The sequence below is a fragment of the Hemitrygon akajei genome, chromosome 5 (genome assembly GCF_048418815.1).
Source record: "Hemitrygon akajei chromosome 5, sHemAka1.3, whole genome shotgun sequence".
In the NCBI taxonomy this organism is placed as follows: domain Eukaryota; kingdom Metazoa; phylum Chordata; class Chondrichthyes; order Myliobatiformes; family Dasyatidae; genus Hemitrygon; species Hemitrygon akajei.
This window is the reverse complement of record NC_133128.1, coordinates 184,744,710-184,761,871: the sequence shown is the minus strand read 5'-3', so window position 1 is coordinate 184,761,871 and position 17,162 is coordinate 184,744,710. Positions and strand designations below refer to the sequence as shown.

The following is a 17,162-nucleotide window of genomic DNA, read 5'->3' as shown; positions in this document are numbered from 1 at the left end:
GCCAATAAATGCTACTGATGTGTAAAGCAGGTTTTGTAACTCCCTGGCAGACACACATTCTGGAACTGATCAATATAAAGACTTGCAGGGTACCTCGAGCTGGATTTTATAGAATGTGAAAAAAAAATTTAAGCAGCTTTGAATATACTTAACCTCTTTTAACTGAATGACTGTAGTTGAAACCCTTTCCCCAATCTCTGAGCTGTTCCCCCAGTCCATTCTAAATTGTATTTCTGTGCGTTGTTTCAGTTGATACTTTAGTGGTTGCAATGCCGGGCATCTTTTTCTCTAGCAAATAGTTTTCATTGACGAATAAACTCTTGTCTGGCTTCCAGCCCAAGGAGGAGTTCATTCTTCATTTACACCAGGAAAGTACTAGATCCTTTTTCACCTTTCATTGACTCATCTTCTGGTTTCACTTTCGGTTTCTGTTCTCCAGCTTTCCCCTTCACTGGCCTCTTCACAGTTGCTGTGCACTTCTGTGTTTCTGACCACACCCAGAAATCTCTTTTCAGACCTCCCAGTCTCACACTAATTCTTCCTCACTTTTTCCTTGAAGCCTAGGCACTCCAGTGATGACCTTTATACCCCAATGCACGTCAGGCTTATTTCTAATGTCATTGCTGTAGTAAAGTCTTCAAGGGGTGCTAAAGGCATCTCTCCATGATTAAAACTCGGAAGAGCACATAAGTCTTCCTCACAGCTAATTAACACTAACTGATTAGAAGTGCTAAATATTTGATCTGCATCTGAGAAGATGAAGACTTTACTCATATTAACACAGTAATTTGAGCAGCGATGTAGTTATCGTGTGAGAAGACAGGCAGATAATTTGATCTTAAATGGCCACCGAATAAAATTATACTATAAAATATTTTCCTTTGATGAGAATTCTTTAAAAATAAACCTTATTTAATAATTAGTGTCTATTTCACAGCCAAAGCCTTCAATATCAGCATCTGTAAGATCATCTAGTAAGATGATATTTTTCAAGAACAAAATATGAATATCACATAATTTGATGTATCCCTCTATTTGCAAAATGAAAATTCAGATAAATTGTCATAAGCTTAAAAATAAATTCCACATTTTCCCATAATAAATAAAATTGTCATTTGAAAAAGCTGAGGTTCGATTTATCCCACTATAGCATCTCAATTGGAATTATATTGTATCAAAACCAATTTCATGACAGGTAAATCTTTTTATTATAAATTTAACTGACTTTTCTCATAATATCTAACAGATGCATTTTACTTATTGATACTAGAATCCAAAACACATTTTAATCGTTGACATACATAATAGGATTCTAAACTCACTTTTTAAGCTTTGAATAATTCTTGAAATGTACTGCCCACTAAAAGATAAAAATCAAAATAACACTATGTATTATGTTTTGCCAAACACAGTAAATGTACCACAAATCTGCCTGATCAGTAGTCAGAAGGAAAAGATTAACAATATCTTATTTCAAAACTAACTGTTATTTCTCTTCAAGTATTTCTGTTTAAAATCCTAGTCTAAAATAACACCAACAGTTCAGTTGCTGCCACATTAATAATACAAGATGTAACGACTGTGATATTGTTGCTCCTACTGGACAATCCAAAGAGAGATAACTTATCATAATTAACACATGCTAATTGAGGTTATGTTTATTAGTAATTATATTTTGGGAGCAATTTTAATTCCTGTTTATCTTGACCATATAGGCCTTTGACCTCAGCAAACAAATGCAGAAATTCTTATTCTGTAGAATAGCTTCTCGGTCAAGCATCTCCATCACCAATTTCCACTCCTGTACCGGCTGCTGCCGTGGTTGTGTTCTCTCTGCTGAGTGCAAAAGGAGAGGAAAAAAAAGCTCTAGTTTGCAGAAGTCTTTAATGTAAGGGAACCTTTGCTCTAATGAGTGGTTTCTCTAGTGTTCTTAACCTTATCAGCAGCCCCTGAAGTGATAAAGGCCTCACCATTATGTGCTGAAAGATGTTGATAATTCTCAATCTGGATGGAGGAAAAAGGGCTTTTTGTCACCATTCAGAATACAGAGTTAAACGAAACAAGACATGCTCACAATTACCGTGCTAGTTTCTGCTCTATGAAGTGGACAACCGCAGGCAATACAGAGAAGTAGGCAGACTCAGGCCTCTCTTGTCATGGCAAGAATTATTGTCTGGTGCTTAATAGAATAAGGGCCACTTACAGTGTCACGACTTCTGTCCTGAAAAATGGAAAAATCTGAGAATCGACAGAATAGAAAGAAATGACTCTTCTGATGTCTCAGAGCTAATAATGACTACAGGAAGTAGACCTACATGTTGGAATGTGAAGTGCGAGTGAGGGTGCATCGCGTCCCAAAGTAGAAAATAAATGGCAGGATATTCAGCGAGTTCTGACTTCTGGCTGCAGCTGATGATGGAGTGAGGGAACACTGGATATTTTTGCCTATGTCTACCACAAGCAGATCCAAAGGCAATAGAAAATGATCAGCTGAATGGTTAAAGATGGCTGAATGTTTGAAGAGATGAAGATGTAATTTTGTCCCAGTTCCCAAAGGATCTGAATTAAATATGACTACAGGGCTTAATCAAATAGCTAGTCACCAAACAACAGCCGAGGCTGCATTTTTTTAAAATTCGGAGCATGTTTTCCCCCCAGTTTTATTACTTATGCAGAGGTTTGTCAGCAGTGTGCATTATTAGCGCTTTAGAAATAAAACTTTAAGTGTGCTCCCAATTAGCACAACAGTGACCATGTACAGTGCCGGTGCTTAATGTCTGCTCGCAGAGAGAGCTAGTTATGAAGGTCTGAGAAAATGAAACAGCTTAGGCATTCATTTTGAGTGGAGAGACAGCTTCTATTAACATTTAACTGCATTTGTGCAACTCTGCGCTGAGGTTATGATGCAAATGAGCAAGAATTAAAAGTGGCCAGGGGTTTGTCATTGATGGATTGCAGTTTGACGGTGTTCACACTTCTGTTGTGTCCATCATAAGCGATTACTGTGTAATTAAACCTTATTTCTCTACTCTCCAGTGCATAATTACTTTGTGAATATAACCATCATCTAAAAGCTACCAAAATGCTTTAGCATTTAGTCTTGCAGTCATTTCTACCCAGTGTCAGATATAGCCATCAGACAGTGCAAAGGAACTGTCACTTTTAATAAGAGGCAAAAAATTAAATGAAACAGTATGCTTATTACAGAAAAATTAGGCTTTCAAGTGGTAGAGTCCTTTTGTAATTTGCATAATTTATTCTTTTTTTTACAGCAGCAAGCTTCGGGCAATTTTCCTCACATTTAAATAGATCGCACATTTAAGGCTACTTAAGTAAAATTATCACTTTGCATATTTTAATTGTTGAGAAGAAAGTGAATAGAAAGGTCCGCGGCACGGACTTGAGTCGGTCAGATGAACGACTGTCTGATTTCTGAGCTCAGCGCTGTTCCACCACAGATAACCCCGCAGTTCACAGACATCCACACGCATTTCATCAGCATGCAAATACTGCTTGAAGGAGTGTAACAAGTGGATCTTTGATATTTACAAACTAGCCACTAATAACCAGAATGTAATTTGCCTGACACAAGCATGGATTCTGTTATCTCAGCTCTCTGGGTGCCTATAGGTGCTTTTGTTTTTAGATTGTACCTTATGAAGGCTGTGCTTGACTGAAAGTAATACTGTGTGTGTGTGCTCATGTATACATTTTACGAGAATTCCTTGCAGCTGAATATACTGCCTTGTGAGCATGGCCTGAAGGCCAGGAATTCCAGGCTACTGGGGCTGATGGCAGCTCCGTTTTCAGCTTGGACTACTAATGCTAAGCAGGAAGCGTTGAGGTTCTAGAAAGGGTGCAGAGGGAAAATCCGTGGCTTCTCATCAGCAGGACAGGAAAAGCAATACAGATGTCTCTGATTGTGATGATAACAACGTTGTGAACCGAGAAGCCGGGGGTGCGGGGGGGCTGCGATGGCCAACTTTGACTGAGATTTCTTGCCAAATTAAATTGGACCAATTAATGCTGGAAGACGCACAGTTTTTCTTTGGCGAGGCTCGCTGTTGGGCAGCAGATTCCCCCCCCCCCCCCCCGTAAAACAATACAATCAGCAGCAAAATCATTAATTAATTACACTTTAATGAACCCGAAGCAGCCACTACAGGAACTGTCAGAAGTTTATCAAAAATGAACGGCGACACAATGGAAATGTCGCAGCACAAAGTAAGAGGCACAACCGTGCTTTCAGGCCGACGTGTTTCCTCACAACAGATACTAATCATCCCAGGACGCCACCAAATTTACGCCTGACAATGCTCATTATTATAAACTGAGCGTCTTCTTTTTTTTAAAAATACAACTTTTCTCCCCCATTTCTCAGCAGCAAATCTGCTTCATCAAGATGTAGATCGAACTACACTTGGAAGTGAGCACGTCAAGTATTCTGAGACTCGCATTCAGATTTGTGAAGGATTTGACTGGGGTAGTACAGAAAGAACACAAAATGCAGATATTTGTAAAGTCTACGCAGTTTCCAGTGGTCAGCAAAGCCGTCTCTGCCTGAGCCGCTAGGGAATACGGACACATACTCACCTCTACACTGGCAGGGATCAGATGCAGGCACGCCCCTCCCCCAGGCTGATCAGCATTCCAATGTCACCAGGGAACATGGATGCAGCCTCACCAGTAGATTTCCAGGGGACAGAATGAACACTCGATGTCATGGGAAAACTTGCGCCTTTTTATTTGCCCCCTGTATGTTTAAGTATTAAATGTCCTTTTACGCACATTGCTCTAGAAAACAGTAATGGTTCAGAATGAAATATCGCGACCAATTATCTCACCAGGTTAAATAAAATGTAATTAATGGTGAAACAGCTTACAAGTGCAAACAATAAGATCTACCTTTGCAGCACTGGTTCAAGGCACGAATAGCAGATGTTCATCCATCACCTGTCCTGATAAGTGGGAATCCAGTGCTTTGACATACAGAAAAATGCCCATCTGTATATGTTCCATATCATTTATTAAAGGGACAAGCCAGCCAAATCCAAATCAACTCAGCATATGGGCCACTGAAACGACTACATTTGACTTAGTTTTCATCCATGTAAAGGAACATAGACTTTCATAGCCCGATTTTCATAGTGATTGAATTATCTGTAACTGATTTTCCCTTGATAAGTAATTATTAGGTGGCAGACTGCGATGTCTCCTTCTCGTTGAACCATCAGGAAGGACGTACAGAGGCGTGAAGCCACACACTCACTGATTCATGAACAGCTTCTTCCCCTCTGCCATCTGATTTCTGAATGGACATTGAACTCATAACACTACCTCATAGCTTTTTAAAAATTTCTATTTTTGCACTACTTAACAGTTAAACATAAGAAAACCTACAGATGCTGGAAATCAAAAGTAACACACATAAAATGCTGCAGGAACTCAGCAGGTCAGGCAGCATCTATGGAAAAGAGTAAACAGTGGACTTTTCAGGCAAGACCCTTCTTCAGGACTGAGAGGGAAGGGGTGAGATTAAAAGGTGCGGAGAGGCATTTCACCCCTTTCCCTCTCAGTCATTGTACTGCTGTTGCAAAGTCAACAAATTTCACATCGTATGCTGACGGTATTAATCCTGATACTTATGGCCGGAATACTTTGAATCTTCCTTAGTTTTGCTTCTGGTAAGAAGATAATGCACTTTTTCTCCATTGTTTCGTGCATCACTCAGCCTTCTGTGAAGGAAAAAGAAATCCACAATTTTTCATATTCAGAATTTTATTTGAGGTATGCTTGTTCTTTTCTGTTTCCATATTTAGTAGCATAGCCATATACAACAAATTGTACAATAGAGAAAACTTTTCATAAAAATATCTGCCTTGAACCACAAATTTTCTTTTAATGGTCACTACTTAAACTAGTTATTCTATATGAAAATTTACTCCAATAATTTCCCTGTGGTAGCAAGTAATTATGAAAAGAAAGATTCTATGTGGCTAGATAATATAATAGGATTCAGCACTGAATTCTCAGACTACAGTGCCTCACTACTTCCTACGACTGAGATGCAGAAGTTTACAATGATACTGCACCAATGAGGACAAAATGCATTGCAACGATTTCAGGAACTCAGTCGAGATCACCAATTTTAATTGTAAAGCAGTTTCCTATGCACATACATTCAACCATATAATGATCCCATTACATCAGCAACTGAAACAAAAGTTTAAACCAGAAATGTTTCATTTACACAAATAATATTCACAAATGTGAATTAATTGACTTTATATAAAAAAAACAATGATATTGTGCAGCCTAAATGATAGAAGAGAGTCTTTACACCATGAGGGAAAGACTTAATTTGGTTTCAGCAGATACAAAATAATATGTACATATTTTAAAACCTGCTGAAAATATTTATAATTTATGACACTGCATATTGAAGGATTTCCTTTTAAAAAAAAATTACTTTAGGGATCAAGTGTTTTTTTTTAAATTTTTGTCACAATCCTCAATTGTTTGATTGGCCAGAATTAAATATGACACACAAATTATTTGTAGCGCATGTGGCTACATAAAAAGGTGTATACAGTAACAAACATCCTACAGAAATAGTCTGGTCATCAGTAATATTTTCCAGTCCAACAATACCACCAGTAGGTGTGCATTATCTACACGGCCACACTTTTCTAATGCTTCCTATCATTTAGGTTGATAATACTGTTCAGTGTAATGACAGTCTTTCTGAGGTAGACTGTTCCAAGTTCAAGGACAAGTCTTATTTTACAAATGCATGACATTCAAAAAGGACATAAAATAATAAATACTACATGTACAATATGTAGCAATGAGGTAGAAATGGTTTACAAAGAATGCAACAATGTTTGAATTTACAACAGATGTAGGCTAAAAGAAAATTCTGAGTGGCTAAAATTGCAAATAATTTTTTTTAAGCTCTTTCACAATAGTAGCTTTATGATGAATGATTGTGCTCAAAACACTTCAGTAGGACTATTTTAAATACTGAACATTCAGTTGTATCGTTTCATTTTTCCTCAGTCCCGCAGCATGGCTGACCCAAACCGCCTGCATTGTAGCTATCATAAGGACTCAGATGTGCCATCCTTCCATTTTAAATTGAACTGCCTTTAACAATGCTGTGTATTGTGCTACAATACTAGTGTTACGTTTAAGAACGGAGAAGAATTTAAAATGACAGGCAAGGACTGTGTGCTGATACAGGAACAACTGTTTAGGGTTGGGGGTGGGGGGGGGGGGGAGAAGGAGGTAGAATGTACCATTGTAATTAAATGCTGCCTATCTCTGTGCTATTAGCTGTTTGTGTAAAATTTAACAATGACTCAAAAAACATAATACAGACTTTCATTGCCTGACACACTCCAGCATCTCTGACTGAATGACCTCCAGCACAACATTAAACCTATTTACACTTCAAGAGCATGAGTGCTGACTAAAGAGCTTTCACAAATAAAACTAATTTCACATTCTGCTAATTAGTTTAGACGGCCAGAATTTAAATTACTGTTAGAAATACCAGGCTGTTAAGAAAATTCTGGAACAAATAAATTCTAAACATGTAAGCTGGTCTTTTACCTCTTTTTTTTAAATTCAATATGAATTTGGAAAGGTTTTTATTAAAAAAAGATAAAATATGAAATTTTAATTTGGGACAAAATTTATATTTTCCACCACGTTTTGGTTTCCACTTTACATTCACAAGACTATATATGAATTTAAAAAAACACATGTGGACAGCCCATGCTAATTTTAATAGCTGTGGTCTGGTGGCATGCATTGGTTGAAATTGTATGAAATGTTTGATTTTAAAGCTTGTTTGGATATATAATGGCTGCACAATGTCACATTTAAGTGGCATATTAAGGTGGAATGGCCCACAGCACTGACGTCCATAATTACACTTCCATCTTACTCCAAAAGAACCCAAGCTAAAGACAATATTAAAACCCATTATTAGTTCTTCCAATTGGAGGGTGAGCCGGAATTATTGAATTAAGTTTCACTTCATCATTTCCAATAAATGCATCAAGATTGAAATAAAAATCTACTTTGAAAGCAGACACCAAAAGTAATGGCTAACCTAAACACAACAAAAAAAGGGTCAGCACAGTGCATTGGCAAACTTTTAAGAGAAATATTGATTTTAGACTCTAGCTGTTCATTTAAAAAAATTGTGAGAATGATACTCTGAAATTCTAATTAAATGAGCCATTTTTTCCCACAAAATTAATACATGGGGCGAAACCTAACATCCTTATCTTCTAGTTTGGCATTTTCAGTGCAGATTAAAAAAAAATGCTTTTAAACTTACATTATTTAATGGCAACACAAAGTACCAGTGCTTTGCAACAGTTCTTTAACTGTATAAAATAAAGAATTGGAAAAAAAACATTACATTCAGCAGCGAGCGAGACTGTTCTCCTCATGCAGTCACAAGCTTTGGGGCAGCTGCAACCTAAGCTACTCCTGTTCAGAGACATTACCCAACATCAATCAGCTGTCAAAAACAAAAAAAAAGTTGCACATAAAGCATTAAAGGATAAAAAGAAAGACAACACAGGAGGGGTGATAAAAATGCCACACATGCCAGCTAATAGTTGTTCCAGAAAGAACACTTCGCAGAATGTGTGGCTGAAGGAAGGAGAAACGTGAAGCTCACTTGAGGGAAAGTTAGCAGCTCACAGAAACTTGTTCTGCAGGTTAGCATACCAAAGTGTAATCTGACTTCCAAAAAAACCCTCTAATAATCTGCTTTCAGAGAGAAGATAACAAAACTGAGGTAGAACAGAAAGCAGGACATACTTCCTCCTTGGGTTTCAGCACATCTATGAGGAATGGTGGTTAAATTAATCCAAAGCTGAGTACAAATGATTAGTTTTCCTTAGAGCAGACTGAAAATCTTGCACACATTTTCGTGGTTAGCTACTGCTTATCCTGCAGCCAGCCAACTGCCTGCCACATGTAGCTCTGTGACCCATGACCTTCCAACTTTGACACAAGGAACCCTTCCCAACCCCCATCTCAATAACCTAGAAGCTACAACTGTAACCAGTCGTCAAGAGGCTTGAAGGTCAACAGTCATAGTTCACAACTAAGTGTGCCTTTCACATAGTAATGAATCACCAAATAAAGAACATGAAAAATTATTTCCCCAAATACTTAATTATTAAAGTGGCTTTCAATTGACATGTGCACCTCCTGACTGGGTACTGCAGCTACTGTAAGATTACAAACATTGTCAGTTGCTAAAGTTCACTAAGATAAAGAGGAGCTTGGGCTGAATTTACCCCCAAGTTGGAAAGCAATCACTTTCACAATAAGGATTCATCCTTCTGTTCGGCTTGTAGAGCTGAACGGTGTAAAAGGTTCTGACAGACCACTTCAGAATAAACCTGGATACATTCAAAGTCATCTCCTCGCTATTCATTTCTTTGAGGTAAACATACAGTAATATTAGTAATGAGAAACCCAGCCTATGACTCTCAGCAGTACATAGTGCTTTCAACACATTCCTTTGAGGTACAAATTACAATCACTTTCCTGAGTATTTGCGGACAGAACATTAAAAGAACTGAACTGCTAAAATTAAGGTCCAGATTATCAATACCCTGCTATAACTGTTCTCAGGTGATACTGCAGAACAGACAGGTTTGAGGAATACTGTTGTCCTAAGAATGGCAAAAGCTGGCTAGCAACCTCCTATAACAACCTTTCATTTCTCAATAAACATCTTGTTCAAAATTGTTTAAAGTTACAGCTCTTGTATTAGCACATGCCACCAACTGAATTGTGAGGCAACAAAAAAAATTAAAGCACCACTTCAGGCACTTGACAGCAACTGAATCTCAAGAACAGCAGAATGGAATCAACACAGAGGGCTCCTGTCCTTTGAAAGCAACCCACTTTTCTCTGCACCTTGGTGAGCGTCGTCTTCTTTGAGCAGAACTGAATATCAACATAAGCTCTTCCGTATGCAGCTTACACTCGAGTAGCTCTGACTTTGCGCTCTTCCTTCAAGTTTACCCTGACTCTCAGTCATTTTGCCAAGGTCACTGTTATCTCCTCAGTACCTTTTTCAACTGTAATACTACTGAAAAAGGGGTTTCATATCCCTACGTAGCACATCACTGTGACCAATGATCACTGCATATGCACAGGATTATCACTGACTGCAGCCAAACATTTTGTTCCATTCAACATACACGTCCAATTCCTTCTGGGAAATGCTTGGCTGGATCTTGCAAAAAGCATTATCGAAGTCCTGGTAAGTGATTGGCCTCAACTGGTTAGGCATGATGGCTGAAAGGTCTGTCCCCTGCATGGCGTGGAGAGGGCCTACCATTGCTTCCTGACACAGTCGAGCCACATCCAAGCCAGAGAAGCTCTCTGTACGCTGTACCATCAGTGTGATCTCCTTGTCACTGAGGCAGTAGTTGTGCTGTGAGAGCAAGTGTATTACCATCTGGTGCCTTGCTGTACTGTCGGGTAACGGGATTAAAAGTCGTTTCATAAAGTATCTGCGAGCAGTTTCGTCTATTTCTTCCGGTTTACTCGTTGCACAAATTACCACAACTTGATCCTCCACAGAGGTCACTGAAGTGTCCAGCTGCATGAGCAGCTCTGCTTTAATACGGCTGATGGGACTGGGCTCTTCACTCACTTGCGACGAGAGAAGCAAATCAACTTCGCTGATGAAAATGACAGAGGGCTGACGACAGCGTGCTACAAGGAAAGAAGCTTGAATGATTTTGTCCCCTTCCCCCAGCCACTTGGAAATAAGTGCTGAGCCATTGACTTTAAAGAAGGTGGCACCTAGTTGACTAGCTATGCACCTACCCAATAATGTCTTGCCTGTTCCTTGAGGACCAAAGAAAAGGATGCTCCTAGGTGGAGCACTGAGTCCGGTGAAAACGTCAGGCCTCAGTATGGGCCATAACACTTCCTCCTTTATAGCTGCCTTGGCCATTTCAAGTCCCGCAATGTCACTCCAGTCCAGTGGAGGACCCTGGCTTATAATTTCATTGGTAACAAGTTCGATGAGGTGTGAGTCAGTGTTCTTTAACTGTTCATCAGCTGGCCGGTTAGATGAGGTAGCTGCACGAATGCCTGGGCCCTGTAGTGGGTGTGGGAGGAGCTGCCTGTGCTCATCACTGCGTTCGCTCATTACTGGCGAGGTGAATTTTCCAAAGGAGTCGCTGGATCTCGACGGCCCCAAGGAATTCTTACCAGCACTGTACGAAGGTGGCGTGAGCGCCCTGTTCGACTGGCTGCTGAATTTTCTCTGTTGGTCACTGACTATCAGCTGTTTTGTTGGTTTAAACGCCAGAGACGCTGACTCTGCATTCCTGTCAAAACCGTTTCCCCGGCTCGCGTTTGAAACGCTATTGTCTGGCATTCTGTACATGGGGCTTTGAGCAGTCCGCTGCTGTCCGTAATTGTAATTTCCATAGCTGGGGTCCATTTCTCCTTGTCCTGCCATGTAGAAAGCTTTCCTTTTCAGGGAGTTGGCTGAACTGTTACTGAGTGGAGACGGAGCGATTGGCGGCAAACCGTGGCCCTGGTAACTGTAACCCGGTACTGTGGTGGGAGGGAGGGGTGTTGGGGCAGCAATACCTGAAGGCAGGTAAGCAGAGGGAGGTGGGGCTGCACCAGGACTGTATCCGGGCCCAACAGGAGTCTGTGGGGGGTAGCTGGCCACAGGATAATTATACACAGTGCCGGAGGAACCTGTACTGTAGCCAGGGACCAGGGAAGGGGGAGGAGGAGGTGGCGGTGGGGGAGGGGGTGGCTGTAGAAGCCCGGAGCTGTGCAAAGGAGACGGATGGGGCGATGGAAGTGCTGGGGCCGACTGGCTGCTGTAACTCGAATGCAAATATGAACCATTGTAAGCCGTGGCATATTCCTGAGATGCACCAACCGGCGGGAGCCCAGAATGGAGACTGCTGCAGGTACTGCTGGAATAGCTCGGCTCTGGCAGGTTGCTGGCCACACCGGGGGAGCTCCCAATGTTTCCGGAAGCATCCGCCGGTGGAAGGGCAGTGGTCACTCCCGTTTTGCCGGCTGTTATGACATCCGGGACGCAGCTCATGGGATACACGCCTTCCGAGTTCACCGAGGGCTGCCAAGCCTCACCTTCGGTCTTCCGCCCATTAACCAGTCCCGGCGGCCCCTCTGAATAGCTACTCAGGATAGATCGCTCGTTGGGGCCTTCTAAAATGCCAGAATATTTCTCTGCATATTTCTTCAGCAGGTTTGAGGCAGTCAGTGCAGAGATATCGTCGTTGGCCCAGGCGTACTGATAGGTGCGTTGCAGGTGGCCTCTGAACACGTCTGCTTTATGGGCTGGAGATCGTGTGGTGGAGGAGATGTCAAAGTGCTGTTCCGGCCACTGGCTCAGAGGCTGGGCGTGCTCCGGGGTCCACTGCATCTTCAAGCCTGCAAAAGACAACAGTTCAGTCAATTAAAAATCAATGCTTGGAATCAAAAGCACAGATGCTGGAAATCTTGAGCAACACACACACACAAACACAAATGCTAGAGGAACTCAACAAGTCAGGCAGCATCTATGGAGGGGAACGTTACTAAAGTGGTTAGCACAATGCATTACAGTACAGGCGACCCAGGTTCAATTTCTGCTGTCGTCTGTAAGGAAGTTATAGTTCACCCTGTGACCATGTGGGTTTCCTCCTGGTGCCTCAGTTACCTCCCACTGTCCAAAGGTGTGCGAGCTAGTAGCTTAATTGGTCATTGTGAATTGTCCCGTAATTAGGCGAGAATTAAATCGGGGGTTGCTGGGTGGAGTAGCTCAAAGAGCGGCAAGGGCCTACTCCATGCTGTATCTCAATAAATAAACAAACAAACAAACAGTTGATGTTTCGGTCCAAGACCATTCATCAGGACATTTCAGGCTGAGATCCTGATGAAGGGTCTCACCCTGAAATATCGACAGCTTATTACCCTCCACAGAGGCTGTCCGACTTGCTGAGTTCCTCCAGCAGTTTGCTCGATGCTTGGACTCCTGACTGACGTGCAGTAGCATCAAGTGCTTACACAGGTTTGTACTGCATCTCAATACCAATGAGACTGCGATGTTTTCACCATTAATAATATCAGTTTAAGGATTCTTTGACGTATTAGCTTAAGAATTCTTGTACAACCTTCCTAGAGGGTTGATGTTTTCTAAACACTACCCACTCTGAAAGTATATAACTCCTTTTACGGAGGCTAGCGTCTACTGAATCCGGTGAAGCCACTGGCTTCCACTGCTCAGCACAAGCATGATGATTGGCAGGTACTTGGAGATGGAGGTCAGCAGCACAAGTGCACAATGTATGTGACCAAAACCCCACTCCTGGTTGGAAAACAAGTTACATCTCCTCAGGAGAGATTTAACAAAAGAATATAATATTTTTATGGCAACCTTTTTCAACTTGTGTCTTCAGCCGCTGGGAACAATGTGTTTTAAAATTACATCTAACTTTAAATTATTCCGTGCTTGCACACACATTTTAGTGTTTTTTGTGGTATATTTAAATTACATCTAACCTTAAATTATTCTGTGCTTGCACAACCATTTTAGTGGGTTTTTGTAATGAATTTATATTAAGAAACTGTGGTATAAACATCAGGAAAAAAACTGTCAACATTTCTCATTCTCTCATATTATATATAAATGCATTGCAAAATCATTCATGGTGATTTTCTTGCATGAAGTAATGTTACATTTGCCATTTTAATTTACAAAAACTACACTAATGATCCCATCTCACAGCAGAGCCCGTTACTGAAAAAGCAATCAAAGGTAAGAGAGTTGCTGGTCACTTCTTAATGCAGTTTCCGTTTTCTTTCTAATATAAAACATGAGACACAGCTGACATATCTCTGCTAGGATACCTTTCTGATTTTATACCGAACATCTAGTTAGCGTGGTATAATACACCCCGTGCAGAACAATATGACACAGACATTTCAGGTCATTCTCTAATCCAACTCTCATCTGAGTGGTCTGAGACAGTTTCAAATCTGCTTCACAGAGTGTAGCAAAGCAATCTTCCAGGCAGCGCTCCATCGCTTTCATCACACAAAGCCTACAACTCGGCATGAATTACAACTGGCCCTTTTTGCTTCTTAGTCCTGTTGTCGAAGCTCTGAAAAAGCAAGTGTCACTTGTCTGCCAGTCCTCTTTCTTTAGCAGCCTTCAGGGTACAAAAGGCACTGGGCAGCATAATCCTGCCATTTTCACACAAACTCAAGCACTGTGAAGCTGAGCAGAGATATTTAAGGTTGCACGAGATCCACGGCGCAATGTGCAATAATGCCTCACTTCATTCCCATAAATCGTAGAGACACAGACTCACCCCAAAAGTGTCATCTAACTCTCTGCCAAGTCTTACCTGTGCATGGCACACGTTACTGTTTGCTGCAGCTGTATCAACAGGCTCCCTTAATCTCGATCATATTACCAAAAGTGTTTTTTCCACAAACAGTCCATTGCCCTCTGGCACAGATTCTGTGATAAGGGGAAGGCCCAGTTGAATCGAAGCATCTGTGGCACTGCTTCACTCTGAATTATTACTGTCTTTTCTTTACAGCTCCCACCCCCTCCTCTTCTTCTCCTCCTCCTTCTCTTTAGCTGTTCACAGCCTGGATGAGGCATCAGATGCGGCTGCTGTAGCTGTGCTCTACTAAACAAATGCAACATACTGTTTGCCTGGTAACAGAACAGCATGTCGATTCCCATCTGACACCCTCGCCGGCATCAGCAAACCACTGCACCAGACTCTGGGAGCTAATTAACAGGATGATGCTTTGTTAATTGTGTTAATTTACTGGGTTTAATTCAAAGAAAACCACAATATAGTTGGCACCCTTGTTACGCTTCTAACTTAGCACTGAAGCAATGTATGAAAATGAGAAGACAGAATATGCGCGCTGGCTGAAAAATGCAGGGATGAGTAGGGAGAATATTTCATTGCAGCAAGGTCAAGACAATATCATCAAGCACCCACTGAAGTTAAAAACATAAATAATGAAAATAAAGATTCTATAATGGAACTTAAAACATACACTTCATGAGCATAACCGTTGATTCGGTGATTATTTGTGAAGCTTGGGAATTAGTTAAAAATTATTTGATTATCAGCTCATCAAGAACTTGACACAATAACCAGCTTAAATGTCAGTGATTCTGCACTAAAATAATTAATCAGTATTACTCTTTGGACCTTAATGTGCAACTGCCATGGGAGGCAGCTTTTCTTGCACGTTATGAATAAACAGAGGATACTGAACTTCAGCTTCAATTCTGTCAAAATCCCTTGCACTTTCTCTGCAATTAGTGCTTGTAATTAAATAATTAGAAACAGCCACAGTTCACTATTTGTCATGTTGCCCAACAAAATTTACTTTGTGATTCTTAAGGACCATGGCTCCAAATTGATTGTTATTTTATTTCTTGGACTAATAGGCTTCTTTAAGATTAATTATAAATATTTAGCAGAATGGTGATTACTCACTTGGTTGTGTGCTTGGAGTTTATTTTATACAAACTACAGGAATTCATGGTGTTAATGTAGTTGGCTAATAACATTAGAATTAAATTCAGAGACACCCCGCCCACTTCATCCGTGATGTTAACGAAGAATAATGTAGCTGAGGAACTTGCTCTCCAAGGCTAATAGATTCCAATTTAAATTCAGGCAGAAGAGCATTTCTTTCAAATCACACTTTCACACCTTGCATTTGCAGATTATGTTACATCTTGGGGCAAATTACTTAATTTTATTTTGATTTTATTTGCATAGGAGGCACCGACGACTATCTCATAAGGCTTTTCTCTAGACAGTGTGTGTCTACAGCAGGTACCGATGCAATCCCGCAACATCAAATGTTAAATAAAATAGAAACAGAAAATTAAAATGAACTACAATGACTGACTTGAAGCCATTCAACCATAGCTTGAACTGTGGCTGAAAGCTTCGGCCCATTCTCTGTGGATATGCTTAAAACAGAACTGTTTGCAAGTCTAGCTTCACTGCAAACATTTCAAGTTACGGACACAAGTATTACCCATGTGCAAAATTCTCTCCTCCACATCAGTGCTACCATAAACATTTAAACAAATAAAAAGAGTAGACAAGTGATCCATACTGGGGTGGCTGGTAGATTATTAATTTAGTGTTGGGCGTATTCCCTTCCTGTGCATATTCCCAAATCATCCCAAAACGGCCAACTGTTGAGAAATTGATTTCGGAGCTTCTGGCAGCATTAAAGCCGCCTTGCAGTTCGTGTAAGAGAAGCCGGAAACTAACGACTCATGTTTTGCTGCCTTTTGCGCAAGAAGACCAAAGTTCATTCTGTAGTAGGGAAGGCAGAGGCTCATTGTCAACACAGGAACCCTGGCATTCGGTTGGTGGGGGAAGATGGCATTGGATAGTGGCAGCCCGAATGAAATATCCAATCTTCAATTTGACAGTGGGGGGACTGTCACCTCCATGTGCACCAGTCAACAGTTGTTCATCCTCATCGACTTAAATCACTGAGATCCCTTCTGTAGTTTATTACCAGTAATGTCAAACACACTTGAATGCGACAAGGGGGGAGAAAGAATCACACTTAGGTTGTTAGTTTAGAAGGGAACTGGATGGAATGTCCACAGCATCATTTTTTGTCCGAGTTTGATTACACAACATACCAATAATGAAATAGTTTCTGACTGGCTCGAGGGCCTCGGCTCACATTCCACTGATTAGCACCTCAAAAGACTCACAAAGAATGCACTTTTGTATAATTTAACAACGCTTGGTGGTCGAGCCTTCTTCTCAATGATAAAAACCTACAAGATTTTACAGTACGTTCTTTATGCTTTGTCAATGTCAATCTCCAGCAAAGCATGCAAAAAATTGCTGCATGAAGTTTGATTTTTTTTAAATGGATGGTTTATAAGATTTTCCTGTATTCTGGTAAGCAATGTTCAGAATCATTTTTACAGGATTAACAAGTCTTTTTTTGAAAACACAAAGTAATATTTTCACCACCCAGACTCGGTCAGCAAACAGCACAAAGCTGACCTTATTTAGTACTATTAATCTCTGTATTCTTTGCCATTTTTAAGCAAACATGAC

General features: G+C 40.6%; 1 protein-coding gene across 6 annotated transcripts in view; it reads right to left on the bottom strand.

Moving 5' to 3' along the window:
• Window positions 1-5,754: 5,754 nt before the first annotated feature.
• fign (fidgetin) overlaps window positions 5,755-17,162 on the bottom strand; it is a 122,137-nt gene continuing 110,729 nt past the window's right edge. For 5 of the 6 annotated variants that reach the window (XM_073047428.1, XM_073047424.1, XM_073047423.1 and 2 more), the window contains exon 2: window positions 5,755-12,474. In XM_073047428.1, coding sequence (XP_072903529.1) covers window positions 10,202-12,466 — 2,265 coding nt within the window. In that variant the 5' untranslated portion in view covers window positions 12,467-12,474 and the 3' untranslated portion in view covers window positions 5,755-10,201. Of the gene's footprint in view, window positions 12,475-14,432; window positions 14,560-17,162 lie in introns of those variants that run through there. The other variant, XM_073047425.1, reaches the window with a different exon arrangement.